This window comes from Epinephelus fuscoguttatus, linkage group LG21 (assembly GCF_011397635.1).
Source record: "Epinephelus fuscoguttatus linkage group LG21, E.fuscoguttatus.final_Chr_v1".
Classification (NCBI taxonomy): domain Eukaryota; kingdom Metazoa; phylum Chordata; class Actinopteri; order Perciformes; family Serranidae; genus Epinephelus; species Epinephelus fuscoguttatus.
This window is the reverse complement of record NC_064772.1, coordinates 13,592,623-13,608,592: the sequence shown is the minus strand read 5'-3', so window position 1 is coordinate 13,608,592 and position 15,970 is coordinate 13,592,623. Positions and strand designations below refer to the sequence as shown.

Here is a 15,970-nt window from a genome sequence, read left to right as displayed (position 1 = left end):
AACATGCCAAAATCTCACTGTCTTTTGCCTAAAGCTGTTTTGTCTGACATATTACAGTGAGGACATAAATGTAAGAGGTCATCCTACACGGAAGAAAGACGACTCATAACTCAGACAACAATTCAGCAGTGAAAATAGCCAGATGGCGCTGGGCTGAAACAATGTGGAGAGAGATTTGCACAAACCAAGGCCAGGAATAATGAACTTGTCAGAGTTGGACTTTTGAGAGATCACATGCACATCACCTCTGATCACTCAGTGTGTGTTTATGTAAAGATGCACACAATGAGAGGACCAACCTGTGGGTTTTTGAAAACCTCGTATTTTTCCTTCCGCTCCTGAAAGAGGACTTTGTTCTCGCTGTCTCTCGTCCATGCTAAGAGAGGCTCAACAAGGTTCTCGTGGTCTTCAAACGTCCGTTCTGTCAAAAAAACAAAACAAATTTAGATGTCAGCAAACTAATAGTAGTATTCAGATTATCTAATTAAAGCCATTATATGTGTTTTTATGCGATCATAGCACCTTTTAAATTACTCTGATGTATTAGTTTTGTTTTTTCTGGGGGATGCCAAACTCTTACATTTCTCATTGTTTTTTTTTTTTAATTATTATTTTTTGGGAGTATCTGTACTATTTGAGTTTTTTTAGATTTCTGTTAACTTTGACTTTTACTTGATTACGATTCTTTAATCCAATGTATACTTTTACTCTTATGCATATCCCCCAGGCATCTTTGTTGCTTGGTTACTACAAAATAAAATCAGAAGGTCTGGCAAATCACTTAAGGGCAAGTGCAAACAAAGTGCTCTCAAAGTTGAATTACGATTTCCAGTCAAGCCCAGGCTGCATGCCAAATTACGTACTACATGTTAATGACTACATCAGAAGAATTTCAGTCAACGATGACACCAACTTCATCGTGGAGGCAGAAACTGGCGTCCCACAGCAAAGAGGGTGAGTAATGATTCAAGCAATAATATCTGTGGCAGGCTGCTGCATGGTGACTGCTCTACTGTGGTGTGTCAATCCTGGATAATCAAAGTTGTGTGCAATGAAGTTCCATTTTTAAGGTGGTGTACATGTTAAGAAGAAATAAACGTCATAATTCTCAAAAGTCTGACTGCTTCCTTTGTTACCAGCATTTACTTGTATTTTTACTTTCAATAGAAGAAGAAGAAAGAAGAAGAAGAAATACTTTATTAATCCCAGGAGGGAAATTCCACTTTTTTTGCACATTTTCAGTCACATGAAAAAACAGGGCCTATACATGCATTAAATGGAAGGATTTCATAGTGAGGTGACTGCCTTGGACAGGTGCCCTGAGCAGTTGGGGGAGCCTATCCCAGCTGACACTGGGCGAGAGGCAGGGTACAGGCAATTTAGAATCACCAATTAACCTGCATGTCTTTGGACTGTGGGAGGAAGCCGGAGCACGCAGGGAAAACCCATTTTTACAGCACTGTTAAAAATAAAATTACAAAGTACTTCATATGGTTGAAACTAGAAGAAAAAGCATCTAAGGACTGCAAAGAAAAAAAATCAGACAATTATAATACCACATATGAAACTGGAAATAACAAACCCAAAAGTAATATAGAATATAAAAGGCAATATCATTAAAGGGGACCTACAGTATTATGCACATTTTCAGATTCACACTTGTTTTTCAGTTTCTACTAGAAGATATTCCATGCCTTCATGTTTAAAAAAAGAAACCTTTATTTTTCTCATGCTGTTTGCACTGGAACTCCTGAATTCACCCTCCGTCTGAAACGCTCTGTCTGTCCCCCTCCTGAAAAAGCCCAGTCTGCTCTGATTGGTCAGGCCTTTCACATCTAACCCTGTATTCATGTGCTGTTGGATTAATCAGGAAAATCAGTTCCCAACCTCGACATGTCACATGAAGACCTTTTTAAGTTGGAACAACTCGGAAAGTTGGGGAAATTGTTGGTACAAAATTGCCGTCATATATGCATAAACATGGCAGACGATGAGTCTGAGTCAGTAAATGATTGCTGGTAATAAACTTTTTATTAATTAACATATGGCATGTCAATTTTTTGCTCACATGTAATTTGTAATATGGTATTAGGTTGTAACTGCTAGTTGCTGTCCACTCAGAGGGACCAGCATTAGTCAGGTAAAGCAATATTGTAGTAGTTTAAGGGGATGTACTGCTGCAGCAACAAGTCTGGGACAAAATCACTTCGTAATAAAAAGCTTCAAACTGTCATCACCATGTTGTTTAAATGCTCTGAGCAATAAAATATAATACATCTGATTTGAAGCATCTATGTTGTTTACACATAACAATTTAAAACTCGAGAACATCAAAGTCAGAGGAACAATTTACCAGCTCAGGAACTAGCACCAAGAGAATATAAATGCAGCATATGTTCTTGGTGTCCCTGCACTGTCATCACAGCGAGAAAAATCACCAGTAAAAGCTTCTAAACCAAAATCTTTGTAACTGCACATGTTCTAACAGGAACATAATCCGAAATCTGGCCGAAATTAACAACATCGGCAACCAGGATTACATGTTCGCCTGAGATTAGCATGTAGCTACATGTAGCAGTGTAATGTAAACACTTGCAGTAATGTGCCTAGATCAGATCACCATGTGAAAGAATCCATCAAGAGCTGACACCAGCTTGTAGCCAAAGTGGGAAAAAAACGTAGGAAACAAAGTATTCAGAATGGCCCAAAGTCTTAAATTTTTACTCACAGGGATTGCTTTTATGTACATTTACCTCAATATTTTAATCTATGGCTTTGTTTAATATGGACATCTGACACTGTTACATTAAGTATGACAGAAGGTAGGGAAAAGCAAAAGAGGTCCCCTTTAAAAAGATAAGATGTTGGAAATAAAATGATGTGCTCACATTAATAAAAAGCTTTTTTTAAGATAAGTTTTTAAAGTAATTTAAAAGATGTAACTGCCTCAGATCATCTGCCAGGGAGTTCCACATCTGAGAGGCCCTGACTGCAAAAGCCCACAATCCGACATGTGGGTCTCTTGCCCAGAGGGGACATTGTGATTAATTTTTTTTTCTCCTCCTCATAACTATCTGAATCCTTTAATCTGTTATATTTTTGTCATACATAAAAAGCTAGTGACAAGGAGAAGGGGCCTTTCATGTGTATGTCTTGGTATGTGTCCATGGTAGGGAGTAAAAGTCCCGCATTTGAAGTTTTTTTTGGAGTAAAAGTTCAGAGTTGATGGAAACAAACTGCTCTTAAGTACCAACAGAAAAGAGACCCTTTTCATTAACAGTATATTAAATTGTTTATATGTTAATATGTGAGATGCATTTTAATATTGAAGCTGATGCTTGTGTTGCTGTATCCCAGTACTATATATATATAGCTCTGGGTGGATGTGATGCATCATTTACTTTAATAAATATACTTGCTTTCTTCCCACCTCTGCAATAAACACAGCCATAAAAACATTTTCTCAGCACATTTAAACACTAATGCAGAGACTCTGAAGACATTTTTAATCTTCCAAAGCCAGTTCTCTCTCACACACTGACTCTACAGTGCTTTACTATTCAAACCAGAATCTGCAACAGTCTTTAATCTCACATAATATTCTCCATGCCCCCTCTGTTTCAGCTTTGTGCCATAAAACATGTCAAAACAAATGCTTTACCATATGTACAGTAGTTCACTCTGTCACGAAATCTTTAAATCAGCTGAGCTGGATTCAAAGTCCATTTCACAGCTGTACAATTGTCTATTTCAAATGGGGTGAATTAAGGGAGGGCTCAATAAAATACAAGCCTCCCCATTTTGCTGGAAGGACTTTAAATGGCACTAAACCTCGAAAACACATTAAGGGCACTTTCCTCCCCCTCCTCCTCCCCCTCCTCCTCCTCCTTCTCCTGCCGTCTGCCCACCCACACACTCAGTGCCATAGATCTCCACAATGCACTGGGCATTCGACTGTAGTTCAGCCATGCTCCCCAATTACAGGTTAGCAGCCGAGGCAGAGGTAGGCATTAAAGAAATTGCTGCCAGGGTTCCAGTCTATAGTTTGACTATCACAATCATTAAATGGATGGTGTGACTTTGCTGCCTAGAGTGAGTTACTCGGAGTAAAATCCCCTTTGAACTGCATTAAGCACATGTTTCAGTAGTGTGCATGGTGAGCACATGGGTGAGTTTAAAAGAGATCTGTTTGAAGATGGTGCTGCTGTCGAGCTCTGCGGGTGTTAATTGGTCGCGACTTGCTTCGATTTTTTTGCTAGCAAAAATTAAAGGTCGGCAAAAATGTATATTAGTTAGAACGTGGCACACTCTGGGGGGTTTACAGGCATTTGAAAATAAACTAAGTCAAACTGTTTCCATTGTTGAGCTGTCACACTGTGTGGTTAGTCAGAGATGACACAAGACCCTGTCCTCCCCCGTGCTCATGAGTCAAATGACCTCAACAAGCTCTGAATGGATGATGTGCTCTAAATAAATCAGTGTGTGAAATAACTAGTTTAAACATAGGCTATCATTTGGTTAAAAATAAACTGTGGTGACCAAACGGAAACACACATTTCCTCATTTGTTATATCTTGACAGCCTATTACATCTTTTTTGTAAAAGCAAAAAAAAAACAAACCCTAAAATATCCAGAAAGTTAAAGTTCCTCTTCTAATGTGATTTACATATCTACAGTATTATTTGCACTTCTTGTTGTGAGGTTAACATTAGAGGGTACCTATCAGGTGTCTAAGAGTCCAGTGTGCTATGCAGCCCTATCCATAGAAAAAATCTGCTTTAAGTTTGTTTTTTTGTTAGTTGCTGGACAAAGTTGTTGGCATATTTTAGCAATGCTACAATTTTCAGTTACTGAAAATTTTCAGTTTTCAGTTACTGAAAATTGTAGCCTAAAATGTAACCAGCCTATCCCAGCTGACATTGGGTACACCCTGGACAGATCACCAGAATATCACAGGGCTGACACATAGAGACAGACAACCATTCATGCTCACATTCACACCTACGGCCAATTTAGAGTCACCAATTAACCCCGCATTGGACTGTGGGAGGAAGCCGGAGTACCCGGAGAAAACCCACACTGACACGAGGAGGAGGAGGGGGGCTCCCCCACCCTCGGGTTATGTCAGTTATGCCTGAATGTTTGCCAAACATCACTCACACAGTTAGAAACACAGCCTCTGATTGGTTACAGACTCAGCCCAAAGCAACATAGACGTGGGGACAACTACAAAAAAAAAAAAGAATAAATAATCACAGAGGACATTCAGGGTCAGATTTATCATCATGGATGAATTTTACAAAGAATCCAAAATGACACCACAGTTCAAGGCTGGATTACATAGCTTCTGAAAGGAATCACAGTGGAGCCCTCGATGGAGTGGCTAATGTTAGCCTATGGGCTAAAAACTAAGTCTTTCGTCCAATGTTTCGTCCAGCTTTTCTCATCAATCCTGTTCAAAATTTGGTGGTGAGACAGACTCGTGCATGCAGCTCAGCTAGAAATACTAATACATTGATACAGTTTGCATTTTACTTTCAACACATCGATGCAACTCACAGGAACTCATAGGAAATTCTGCTCTTACTGTCATTCTTAAAGTACCTGTATTAATAAAATGGGCTATTGTTTTTTTTAATGGTGGGGTATTGCAATATATTTCGAGTATCTGTGCAAAACTACCAGATCCCCAAGTAAGCAGCTCAACCTTGCTTCCAATTGTTCCTAGTGGTCACTGAGGCCAAAAAATTCTTCTGCTGCCCAAAAAGCATTTTCACCATAGATCACGATTATAAAAGAGAAAACTGTAAAATTGTTGACAGAACACCTCAAATTGCAAACAAGGTCAATTAAAACTCTTTCTATTATAAATTTTTGATTCATGGAGGTTTTATATTTGTAAAACTTTCCTTGAGCTGAGAGAAGCGGCTTAAAAATCTGTGACATCATCACAATGCAAAGTCTATAAGCCAAGTGGGAACTCGAGGGCAGGACCAGCAGGAGAAACATTACTGCGCATATTCAGTGGGCTGCACACCCAGAATCCAGAAGCCCCAAACTTTTTTGATGTATGCCCCAGACAAGCATTTCCATCGGACTCAACAGGCGCCACTACTTGTAAGTATTATCGGTATGTCCATAACCTGATGTGTCTTATTTATTTGTTGTTGTCCAAAAAAAATCAAAAACACATGATTGAGACATATCGTTGCATCGGGTTATGTGTTCCTTCATTATGATGAACACTGTAGTTTAATGTGAATAAGTCCCCCAAACACTGTCCTGGTGCTGCGTATACTAATCTGCCAAATGTGTATTAATCCACTGCTGAAAATAGTCCCCAACAAATGCACTATTTATCACTGTTTGAGTAATGTTTGCTACAAACTACAGTGCCCAGCTGTTCCAGAAAAGAATTACTTTAGCTTCTATCTCAATAAAACTACATATTTATGATAATTAAAATTAAGGATTAAGTCTTTAGCGGGATAAACAGAGTTTGGGGCAGAGAGCCACAGACAGGGTCAGGAAGTCTTGCAAAATGCACTTCTAATGGAATTTTTGAAAGTATGGACTAATAAATCCAGGCTTATCCTTTAATTTAGTGTTTCACAGTTTAAGTAGCTGAATATAAAATTACTTGAATATAATTTTCAAGCAAAATAATACTGACGTCAAATTTATTGCTCAGAGAGGTTAACGACTTTACCACCAGTATCTTATTAAAACAGTTTCAGCATGGCGTAAAATGACTCCCTGTTCACAATGTTTAGGGCTGATACTTTAAAAGTATGAATCATGTCTGTAACAATCTCATGAAGATGTTAGAAAACAGAGAAAACAGATGGTAATGAGAGACCCGAAAATCTGATGGCGGCAAGGTCCAGCAGCTGAAGTAAATATAGCACAGACGGCTCAGACGGAGGATTGAGATCATAAGGCTTCTATTTCCATATGACAGAGAGGATGACTGACAGTGTCCGATACAGCAAATTAAACCCACCTGTCTACACTGTATGTGTCTGTGTGAGAGAGGATAGAGAGAGTATGGGAAAGAGAGATGGATAGGAGTAAGATCAATGTTTCATTGTGAGTTCACTGCAGTACGGCTGCCATCGTGCCAATAAAAACACACTCCATCATCTGGACCTGGATGAAATATCCCACCCTGCACATTGTGTGCGTGTGTGTTTAGTTGACAATTCATATAAAAACACACTGAGGGCTCATGTTGTTAAAGTCCATCTCTATTATCACTGCTGTGTTTTTCTGTTTCTGTTAATATATTTGCTGCCCAGCTTGCACCCATTGCTGCAGTCTCTCTGCACTAAATCTACCAGAAATCACTTGTCAACAAAGAACTCGCACCAGAAGTTCTTTTCTCTTTCTTTGTGTTTTGTCTTAAAATAAATTTTTCGTGGTTGTGTATTCAAGTAACCAAGTTATTTTGATTCATTCCAAACTGCCGCTGAAAATGTGCGCCAAAGGATTTTTAATTTTCCCCTGAAGATACTTAACCTGTCACAAGCTGTTAAAAACTGCAAATCTTTCATAAAATGACCACATTTTGAACGCCAAAATGGTGCTATATCCACTAGTGAGAACACATTAAAAACAATGGTGAATGGTGATGGATTAATCATTGGTCTTAAAGGAATATTTCACCCACAAAATTAGTATTTGGGTATCAATTAGTCATGCTGTGAATTCCTGAAGAAAACCTTGTCTTTCTCATATGCTTCCAGGGAAAACAGTAAACATACTTTTTCCGTGGGGGTATGCAAGAAAAACAAATGTTCCATCACAAATTCAAGGAAACACAGCATGTAACGATCATTCTGTGGCTGAAGTATTCCTTTAAACTCTCCTCATCTCGTGTGTATGCATGAGACAGCCATGAGACTGCCCATGTTACAGCTTTATCAAACACTTCTAAATCTATATCTTTGCTGATGACACACAACTATTGATACCTACCTACCTATTGATGCTAGTTTAGATATCATTGCTTAAATGTCACAAAACTCTTTTACAGCTTTTACAACCAGGATAAAAGTTAAAGGACAACATTCAGAGCATATCAATGACTCAGAGTCTGAGCCAGGGTTGTCTGCACAAGGCTCTCAACATGGAGGTGGCTGAGCTGGTGGCTAACAGCCAACGGTGCTAACAGCGCTACAATGGCAATGGCAACAATGCTGACAGAGCTAACAGTGTTAACATGGGGGGGATCTGGAGGCAGGCCGTTACACCTTATTTCCACTTTCACACAAACTGTGCTCTGACTGTCATGTATAGCACCTTTAAATTCTCTATTTACCCCACCAAAAGGCAACAAACCTCAGTGTCATCTTTAACCATGGCTCATAAGATGTATGTCACCAAATCAGTGTTATATTATCCAAAAAAAAAAAAAAAAAAACATTTATCACTGAGTAATACAGAGATACTAATGCATGCTTTTATATCCAGGAGGCTAGACTATTGTGAAGCTCCTTTTTCCGGTCTACCCAAAGAAAGTCATAAATCAGCTACAGTTTTCTGCCCATCTGTAGACCATGACCAGAAAGAGGAAACACATTACATCCATTTGTGAAGTATTTGACTTATTTATATTGCACCATTTATGCCTCAGGCCAGTAAAAAAGCAACTGAAAATGTTTATACCTTAAAATGTAAACTTACAACCTTGCTCTTTAGCCTAGGTTTTTTAAAAGAATGCTATGAGATGTTTATCTCATTTATGTTATTAATTCCACAGTATTCTTGTTGTAAATGTGTGTATTGTCAGATAAATGTGGTGCAGTGAAAAGTACAATGTTTCCCTCCAAAATGTAACTACAGTACTTTTGTAAAGTCTGCTACATGGATGAAGTTTGATTGATTTATTAATACAAATGCAGTCTCTGGAGCATCAACCAAATAGTACAGTACATTAGATGCTATATTGGAGCAACTCACCAAGTTGCAGTTCAGGGTTGGTCTCACACAGGCTCCAGTCCACATTACAGTCACAGTGAGTCTTCTCAAACAGGTTGTCCAACACCTCCCTCACATTCTGCCTCTCGTCTACCATCAGAGTCTTGGAGCTGCCGTCATTCATCATCACCTTCACCACCAACTGTTAGAAAAAAATGTGATGTTAGCATCATTAGCACATGTGGTAGTCTGGTCATAACAGCGGGCATACTTTCCTTATCTACACTGTTTATTAAAAACAACTGCATTCCTTTAATCTTCCTTTCAAAATCATTTATTGGTTATATGCAACTTCAATCAACCAAATGTTTGTTGTGTGATCTTCCTTCCAAGTCACCTGTTTGTCAGGGGTTTAAACTGCCAAACAGGAAGTGAGAGCTTCCAATGGCCTTTATAGTAGAGGGGACTCAGACTGTACCATGTTCAGTAAGAACAGAGGGGGGTTTCATTGTTTCAGGAAATAGTCCTGTTTAATTACCCTAAATAACTTATATTGTGGGATATATTGTGTTCTAATATGTATTCTAGTAGATCTTTACTTATTGTGCGTACAATGTCCACCATGCCATTAAAGCCCTTTGAAATGAATTGAATTGACTTAAACCCTGCCTTCTAAAGGCAGTGTGTTTGTGTTCAACTCACCATCATTTTTGTTCAAATACACGCTTTGCTATGTTTTGTCAGGGGTAAACACAGCCCTGTTGGAAACTTCTTGCCAAGCCTAAATTCTCTTTGGTTGACTTATTGAGCTCCTTATATTCTTTTGAAAACTCTTAGATGTTTATTTGTGTGTAATTTATTTTTCGTAGATACAGCTTATTCACAGCCTCACCAACAACTCTCTGAGCTGCTTTTTTCCCCCCACATTATCTAAACTAAGAATAAAGCATACAACAAGGGCACATTCAATCTCAAAACAGAGTGCACCGTTTTGCTAGTTTCCAGGTTGATCAACGTGCAAAATGTTAAGTGGGCTTTTAGATATGTTTTCTCTCATTTAGTGGGTGTGTCAGAGGTAGCCTATTACCAAATCAGCAGCAACATGTATACAAATCAAATTGTGCTGTATGTTCAATTTTTGTTTTATTTCACATTTGCTTTAGCAATATAACATGTTTCCTATGCCAATAAAGCTCCTTTGACTTGAACTGAATGTAACTGAATTAAACCCCGCTGTATTAAATGTGTGTGCTTGCATAACACAACAGGTTGTTCAAGGCGCTATCATTTTCATTTCAGTGTTTTGCTATGTTTCGTCAGGGTTAAACGCAGCCCTGCTGGAAACTTGTTGCTACCTGCACTATGGCCATGGGCCTTTCTCTTTTGTTAGGCTCGCTCAAGATGCTCTTGCTCTGACGTCAAACAAAAGTGGACAAAGATACTATCGTGAGAGCGAGGTGGCCGCAGGTTTTTGAGCCAGGTGCTGCAGTTGCTCTCCACAGACTGAAAGACCCAAGGAATGATGGGAAACACCTGGCTCTCACCTGATCTAACAGCTGACTGGTTTAGATGTTGACTCAACAATATGACATTTTAGATAAACTTTTCATTTTTGTTGAATTTCAGAGATTTAGATGATGTTTGTCTGATTTTAAGTTTTATTCTGCTAACAGAAAACATGTTGTGTGACTGATAGTGATGTTTATTAGTCAAAGAGACTAAATACACTGATCATGACACATCACAGAGTCTACTGTATATTAACATTGGGCTGTTTTCATTACTTACTGTAGGTATTTAGCATTGAGGATTCTCAAAATAACATCTGTACAGATGTTAAGCCCTGACTATATCTGACTGATCTTTACTGAAAGCTGCTGTTTTCTATTTACTCTGAAATACAAGACAATATTTTCCTCTGAAAACATTAACATAATGCTCAAACACAGTTTATTTAGCCTATGTATTTGAGGTGACAGATCTGCTCTGCATCAGCAAACTGATATGATGCTGATGTACATGAGAATTTATGCAAAATCGATGTTGAACCATGAACATAAATTACAGATTGCCTGTTAAGCATTTTAATAGGCTACTCTTTCATAATTAAAAACGATTGGAGACTCTGAACAAACTGATATATGAGTCTGAAAACATTTGAACAGATAGACATCAGATCTGACAGGATGTGACTGACTTCCTGCACAGACTGATGGCTGCTGGAAACTGTTGGGAAACTGTCCGACTTGACCGCAGCTTTTTGACAACTCACATGTTTTCTTTTTGTTATGTTTTATTTAATTTAATGGATTATTTTTTACAACCTGTACTGCTTTGTGGTATTATATAAACCACAACTGAAACATACACTATGAAGATGACTCCGGCCTCTGTGTGTTCTCCCTCTTTATAAGCTGCACACCTGTTTTCCAGTCTTCACACAGAGATAACCTTTCTGTCACCTGGCTGTAGCTTTATATTTAATGGATAGACATGAGATTGATATCAATCTTTTCATCTAACTCTCAAGAACGTTACAAAAGTTATTTATTTCCCAAAATGTCAGCCATTAATTGAAGTGTTCTTGATTCCAACATGAGGTTTTCTGCGTCATCTGCATGACAGATTGAAGCTAAAACATGTTGTGGACAGCAGCAGGTGCCCAAAGCGTGACATCAGATTAAGCCTTGCAGCACATGCGGCTTGTTTATTATCCAGTTTGATTACAGGCCATGTTCAGTAAATGGTTGTTTCTCTCTCCTAATGTTAGTTTTAGCAGAAGAGTTGGAGCATCAGCACTCTCGTCTCTCCATTCTGCTGAACTTCTTTAGCTTTTTTAGTAATTTCCTCCCCTATTGTATTTCACTTTTTTTGCAGTCTTAGCACCTCCTTTTCCCCCCAAGTTGGCTGAGATTAATTTTTCTCTGACGTGGAGCAGTGCTTTCCTCACAGGCTCATATGGTTTCACACTTCCTCTCATCTGAAACAAATCCAGCTTGGGGAAGCTGAGGGGTTTCACAGAGCTAAGGTCAGCCTGTCGCTTGCCTTGTGTCATAAAAATGTGGGTTTCAGAGATGTTATCAGACGAGGATATAGAGTGTTAGATCGCATGTTCCTCTGTCGCAACCTTCCCCGGAAAACAATATGAGTTTGACATGTGAATCAAGTGTCACTGTATATCAAATTATTTCTGCTCTTACAGTTCTTCCTCATGCAAGACAGGTATCTTTAAAAGTACATGATGCGTGTTGAAGGCATGCTCCGGAACCAGTAGGTTTATTTGAAACTTGAGGGCCTCTACCCACAGACGACTCTGCAGAAACCACAGAGAGTGCACCTTGCTTTCCTGTGTCTAACAACCCTGGGACAGATGTTCCTGTGAGAGTAGCCAGTGGTCTGTGTTTTCTCAGCATCAACACACACACACAGATGGCAATTTGGAAGAGCTGTTTTTTGCTGGTTCCCTTTAGAATTTTTCTGAGAATTAATAATTACTATCTGAGATGGAAAACAGACCACTGATGCAGCTACGCAGTATAGAGCCTGGCAGTCATTCATCATCAGTCACATCACCTATGATAAAACTATGGCATGCAACTGGCACGAAACTAGATCAGTTCTGTGTCAAATTGCACATCCTGATGTGAAGCTTTGCATGCAAGACCACATGTCCGTGCATTTGTTGACTGCTTTGAAGATGAGAAAGTGTCCACATATTACCCAAAGAGGGGAAACTGTCCTGCAGGACACTGGCTGGATGAAAGTAGCCATCCATCACTGGGATTGATGGCTCTTCCAAAGGAAAAGAAAGAGCTGTACGTACTATCTTTGAACATTACGACGTCCATGTAGTTGTAATTCACATTGTCTTAAAGGTTTACTGTTGCCAGTGGATGTAGGATCAGAGGAGCACACGTCAGTGTTTGGTCGTCTTACCTTTTTCACTTTAGCTTCCTTGAGCTTCTCAAGAGCCAGTTTGATTTTGTCTGCTTTCATCTGCGCCTCGATTTCCTCCTAAAAAGGACAAATAATAATATAATGTTACAGTGCAGAAGAGATGCTGATCAGTTATTAATTATAGTGGAATATATATTTATGCTCTAGTGCCAATGTGTGAAAGCCACACCTGGATAAACTGGAAAAAGTTTGAAAAGTCAGTACCAGGTATCTTTGATGTCAATAAACTGCACACAGCACAATCAGTTGTTGGATGAGTAACCAGCAGCTGGTTAGCATCGCTTAGCTTAGCATAAAGACTCAACAGAGGGAAACAGCTAGCCTGGCTCTGTCTACAGGTAACAAAATCCGCCTAAGTTCCCTTCCCTCTAGTGTAATACACTATATTTTATTTGTTAAAAGCATATAAAAGCCAAACTTTCTAGAGTCTTGTCATCACTGTGAAATTGCCACGCAACCCAAAGAGACTCCAGGAAGTCACTCCTCCGGCCTCCAGACCAAGAATAGCCTAACTGCCTGTAGAACCACAAACTGTCATCATTGTCATGTAACACTCTGTATTTTGTGAGGATTAAGCAAACAAGATAAAACATTTATCAGCAGCCCAGGCACCAGGATAAAATGATGCATTATACACTTATGCAAACCACTGATTACATTTGTATGTTTTATACTTACAGTGTAGTTTAGATTACATATATATGTGCTGTGTTCTCATTGGGAGAAAGAGGGGATGGTGGATGGGTGAGACAGCTGGCAGGCAGCTGACAGCAGTTGACATTCAGGACATGTCCAGCCATATTTGTAGCAACCAAACTGGATATGTTGAACTTAAACATGATGCTGTCCTAACCCGAGTCATTTTTGTTTGCATTGTCAGACATAAAACTGAAAATTAAAACCTAAAGTAACAAGTTTCGACATATCTGCTATATGATAGTACAAATGTAACATATCTGTGGTTTACAGAAAGGTACGATGCCAACATTTATTGTGGCGACTGGGCTGTTATTAGTGAGTTTTAGAGGTGCTGGTAGGCAGATTTGTACCTTGAACAGAGCTATGAGAGCTGATTCACCCTGTTTCCAGTGTTTACGGTAAGCTAAGCTAACTGGCTGTTGCTTTATATTCACTGTATATATCACATAATACTGTTTACTTAAATGGCTGGTCCAGTGAATCTGCTTTTCTCATATAAACATATGTGTATGCACTCTCTGCTTGTTTAGATCAGTAAATTTATCAGATCATGTGGCCAGATGCCTGCATTTTTTTTGTTCTGCAATGGTTGTGTACCAAAAATAAAAAAAAAACCCTCTTGTCATATGAGGCTACATTGTACAAAACCAACAATAAATACAATGTTCATTTTTGTTGCTATAATAAGTAATGATGAATATTTTGGTTGAAAATAAAATCATCACTCACTTAGGATGAATATCATCATTGCTGCCCTCCATGGGCCCCTAGGTGGCTGGGCCCCAGAGAACTTTCCCCTTTTCCCTCCTTAAAGGGATAGTGCACCCAAAAATGAAAATTCAGCCATTATCTACTCACCCATATGCTGATGGAGGCTCAGGAGAAGTTTTAGAGTCCTCACAACACTTGCGGAGAAAAAAGTTGTTTGGAAAAACGTCATTTGAACTCTATTTTTAGCCTCATTGTAGCCTGTAGCTCTAACTGCCTCTCTGTGCACCAGGCTCACGTGTGCACACTTGCGCAACAACTTTTTATGTCGGGGCTTCAGGACACTCGGATCACTATGGACGAGCAGTATGGAGATATTTTGTGGTTTCAGTTATGTGTTTTTGGACGTTTGAATCTGGGGCCCAATAAGCCTCCATTAAGTGGAGTTGTGTTGCTACCTCCTCTCCCCTTGGATCTCCGCAAGGGATGTGAGGACTCTAAAACTTCACCTGAGCCTCCATCTGCATATGGGTGAGTAGATGGCTGAATTTTCATTTTTGGGTGCACTATCCCTTCAATGGGCGACCGTGCTATATATGTGCCAGTGGAATAAATTTTCTCATCATACTCAAGTCAAAAAAAGATAATAAGTGCATTTCCAAAAATTAACTATTGCTTAAAAAGGGTGCCTCAGGTAAAAAAGAAGAAAAAGTCTAACTCTGTTAAGTTCATCTCTGTGGCTGTAGCATTTTTACGCTGTTCAGGAGGTGCAGTGTTTAATTTTAATTTCATAACTTCCCATGTGTGGAGCGTGCATTTAAGAGTTTCATTTGAGACACAAGATCTAATCTACTAAATCTCAATTAGCAGGGATAGGATACGCTTTTCCTCGGCTTATAACTCTGGTGTGTTTTTACATAAAAATCCTGCCTACGGTGCAGTTTTAATGATCTTTCACACCTCCACCTAACAATGACACATTCTCTGCCTCAGCACAGCTGGTGTTTTTACCTCAGAAGGATGAGGTAACAAGCCCTGCTAAAGCAATAAGCTCCCGTCTGGAACGCCCCCCCACCACTACCACATCTTACCTCCCCTTCTTCAACCTTTGGTATTGATCCTGTTACTCTTTCCTGCCTCATGGCTGCATGTGTTTGATCTGTTCCAGACAGACTCTCGGCTGTTTCGCCTCACGAGTCTCTGTAAGTGTAACAGATGCCTCGGTCCAGGAACTATTTCGCCATGATCTCACCGGCCAACTGTTATAAGAGCAATACCACTCTTCCCAGTTCCACAAAGACAAAAAAGAAATCACAAGAAATTTATATGCTGGGAACTGGTGATGTTTTTGTTGTAATACTGTCTTGTCACGCATGGCTCAGGAAGTGCTTTCACGTGGTAAACCAAGACACGGCACCAATAAAACAGAGATTACAACATTAGTGCCTCTCTCGGCTTCATGTGCTGGCTCTTGCATATAACATTTTAAGAGCCCAACAGTGCAAAGACCTTTTTTTTTCTTCTTCACTATCTGTTACCAAATATTTTTGGCATTTCCCGTGACACTGTACCAACTAAAATTAACTTTCTATTACTCCTACAAGCCTTAGTTAAAACCCTCACTTCTTAAATTTTGGACTTTTTCCGATTACAAGAGAGGTTAAAAGGTTATCGCAGAGATGCTAC

The 15,970-nt window shown here is 39.3% G+C and overlaps 1 protein-coding gene across 1 annotated transcript in view; it reads right to left on the bottom strand.

The window, feature by feature from the left end:
• LOC125881749 (amyloid beta (A4) precursor protein-binding, family B, member 1 interacting protein) overlaps positions 1 to 15,970 on the bottom strand; it is a 42,646-nt gene that overhangs the window by 11,012 nt on the left and 15,664 nt on the right. The window contains exons 5-7 of the mRNA XM_049565046.1: positions 12,857 to 12,934; positions 8,963 to 9,122; positions 300 to 421 (exon numbers count right to left, since the gene is read on the bottom strand). Coding sequence (XP_049421003.1) covers positions 300 to 421; positions 8,963 to 9,122; positions 12,857 to 12,934 — 360 coding nt within the window. The remainder of the gene's footprint in view (positions 1 to 299; positions 422 to 8,962; positions 9,123 to 12,856; positions 12,935 to 15,970) is intronic.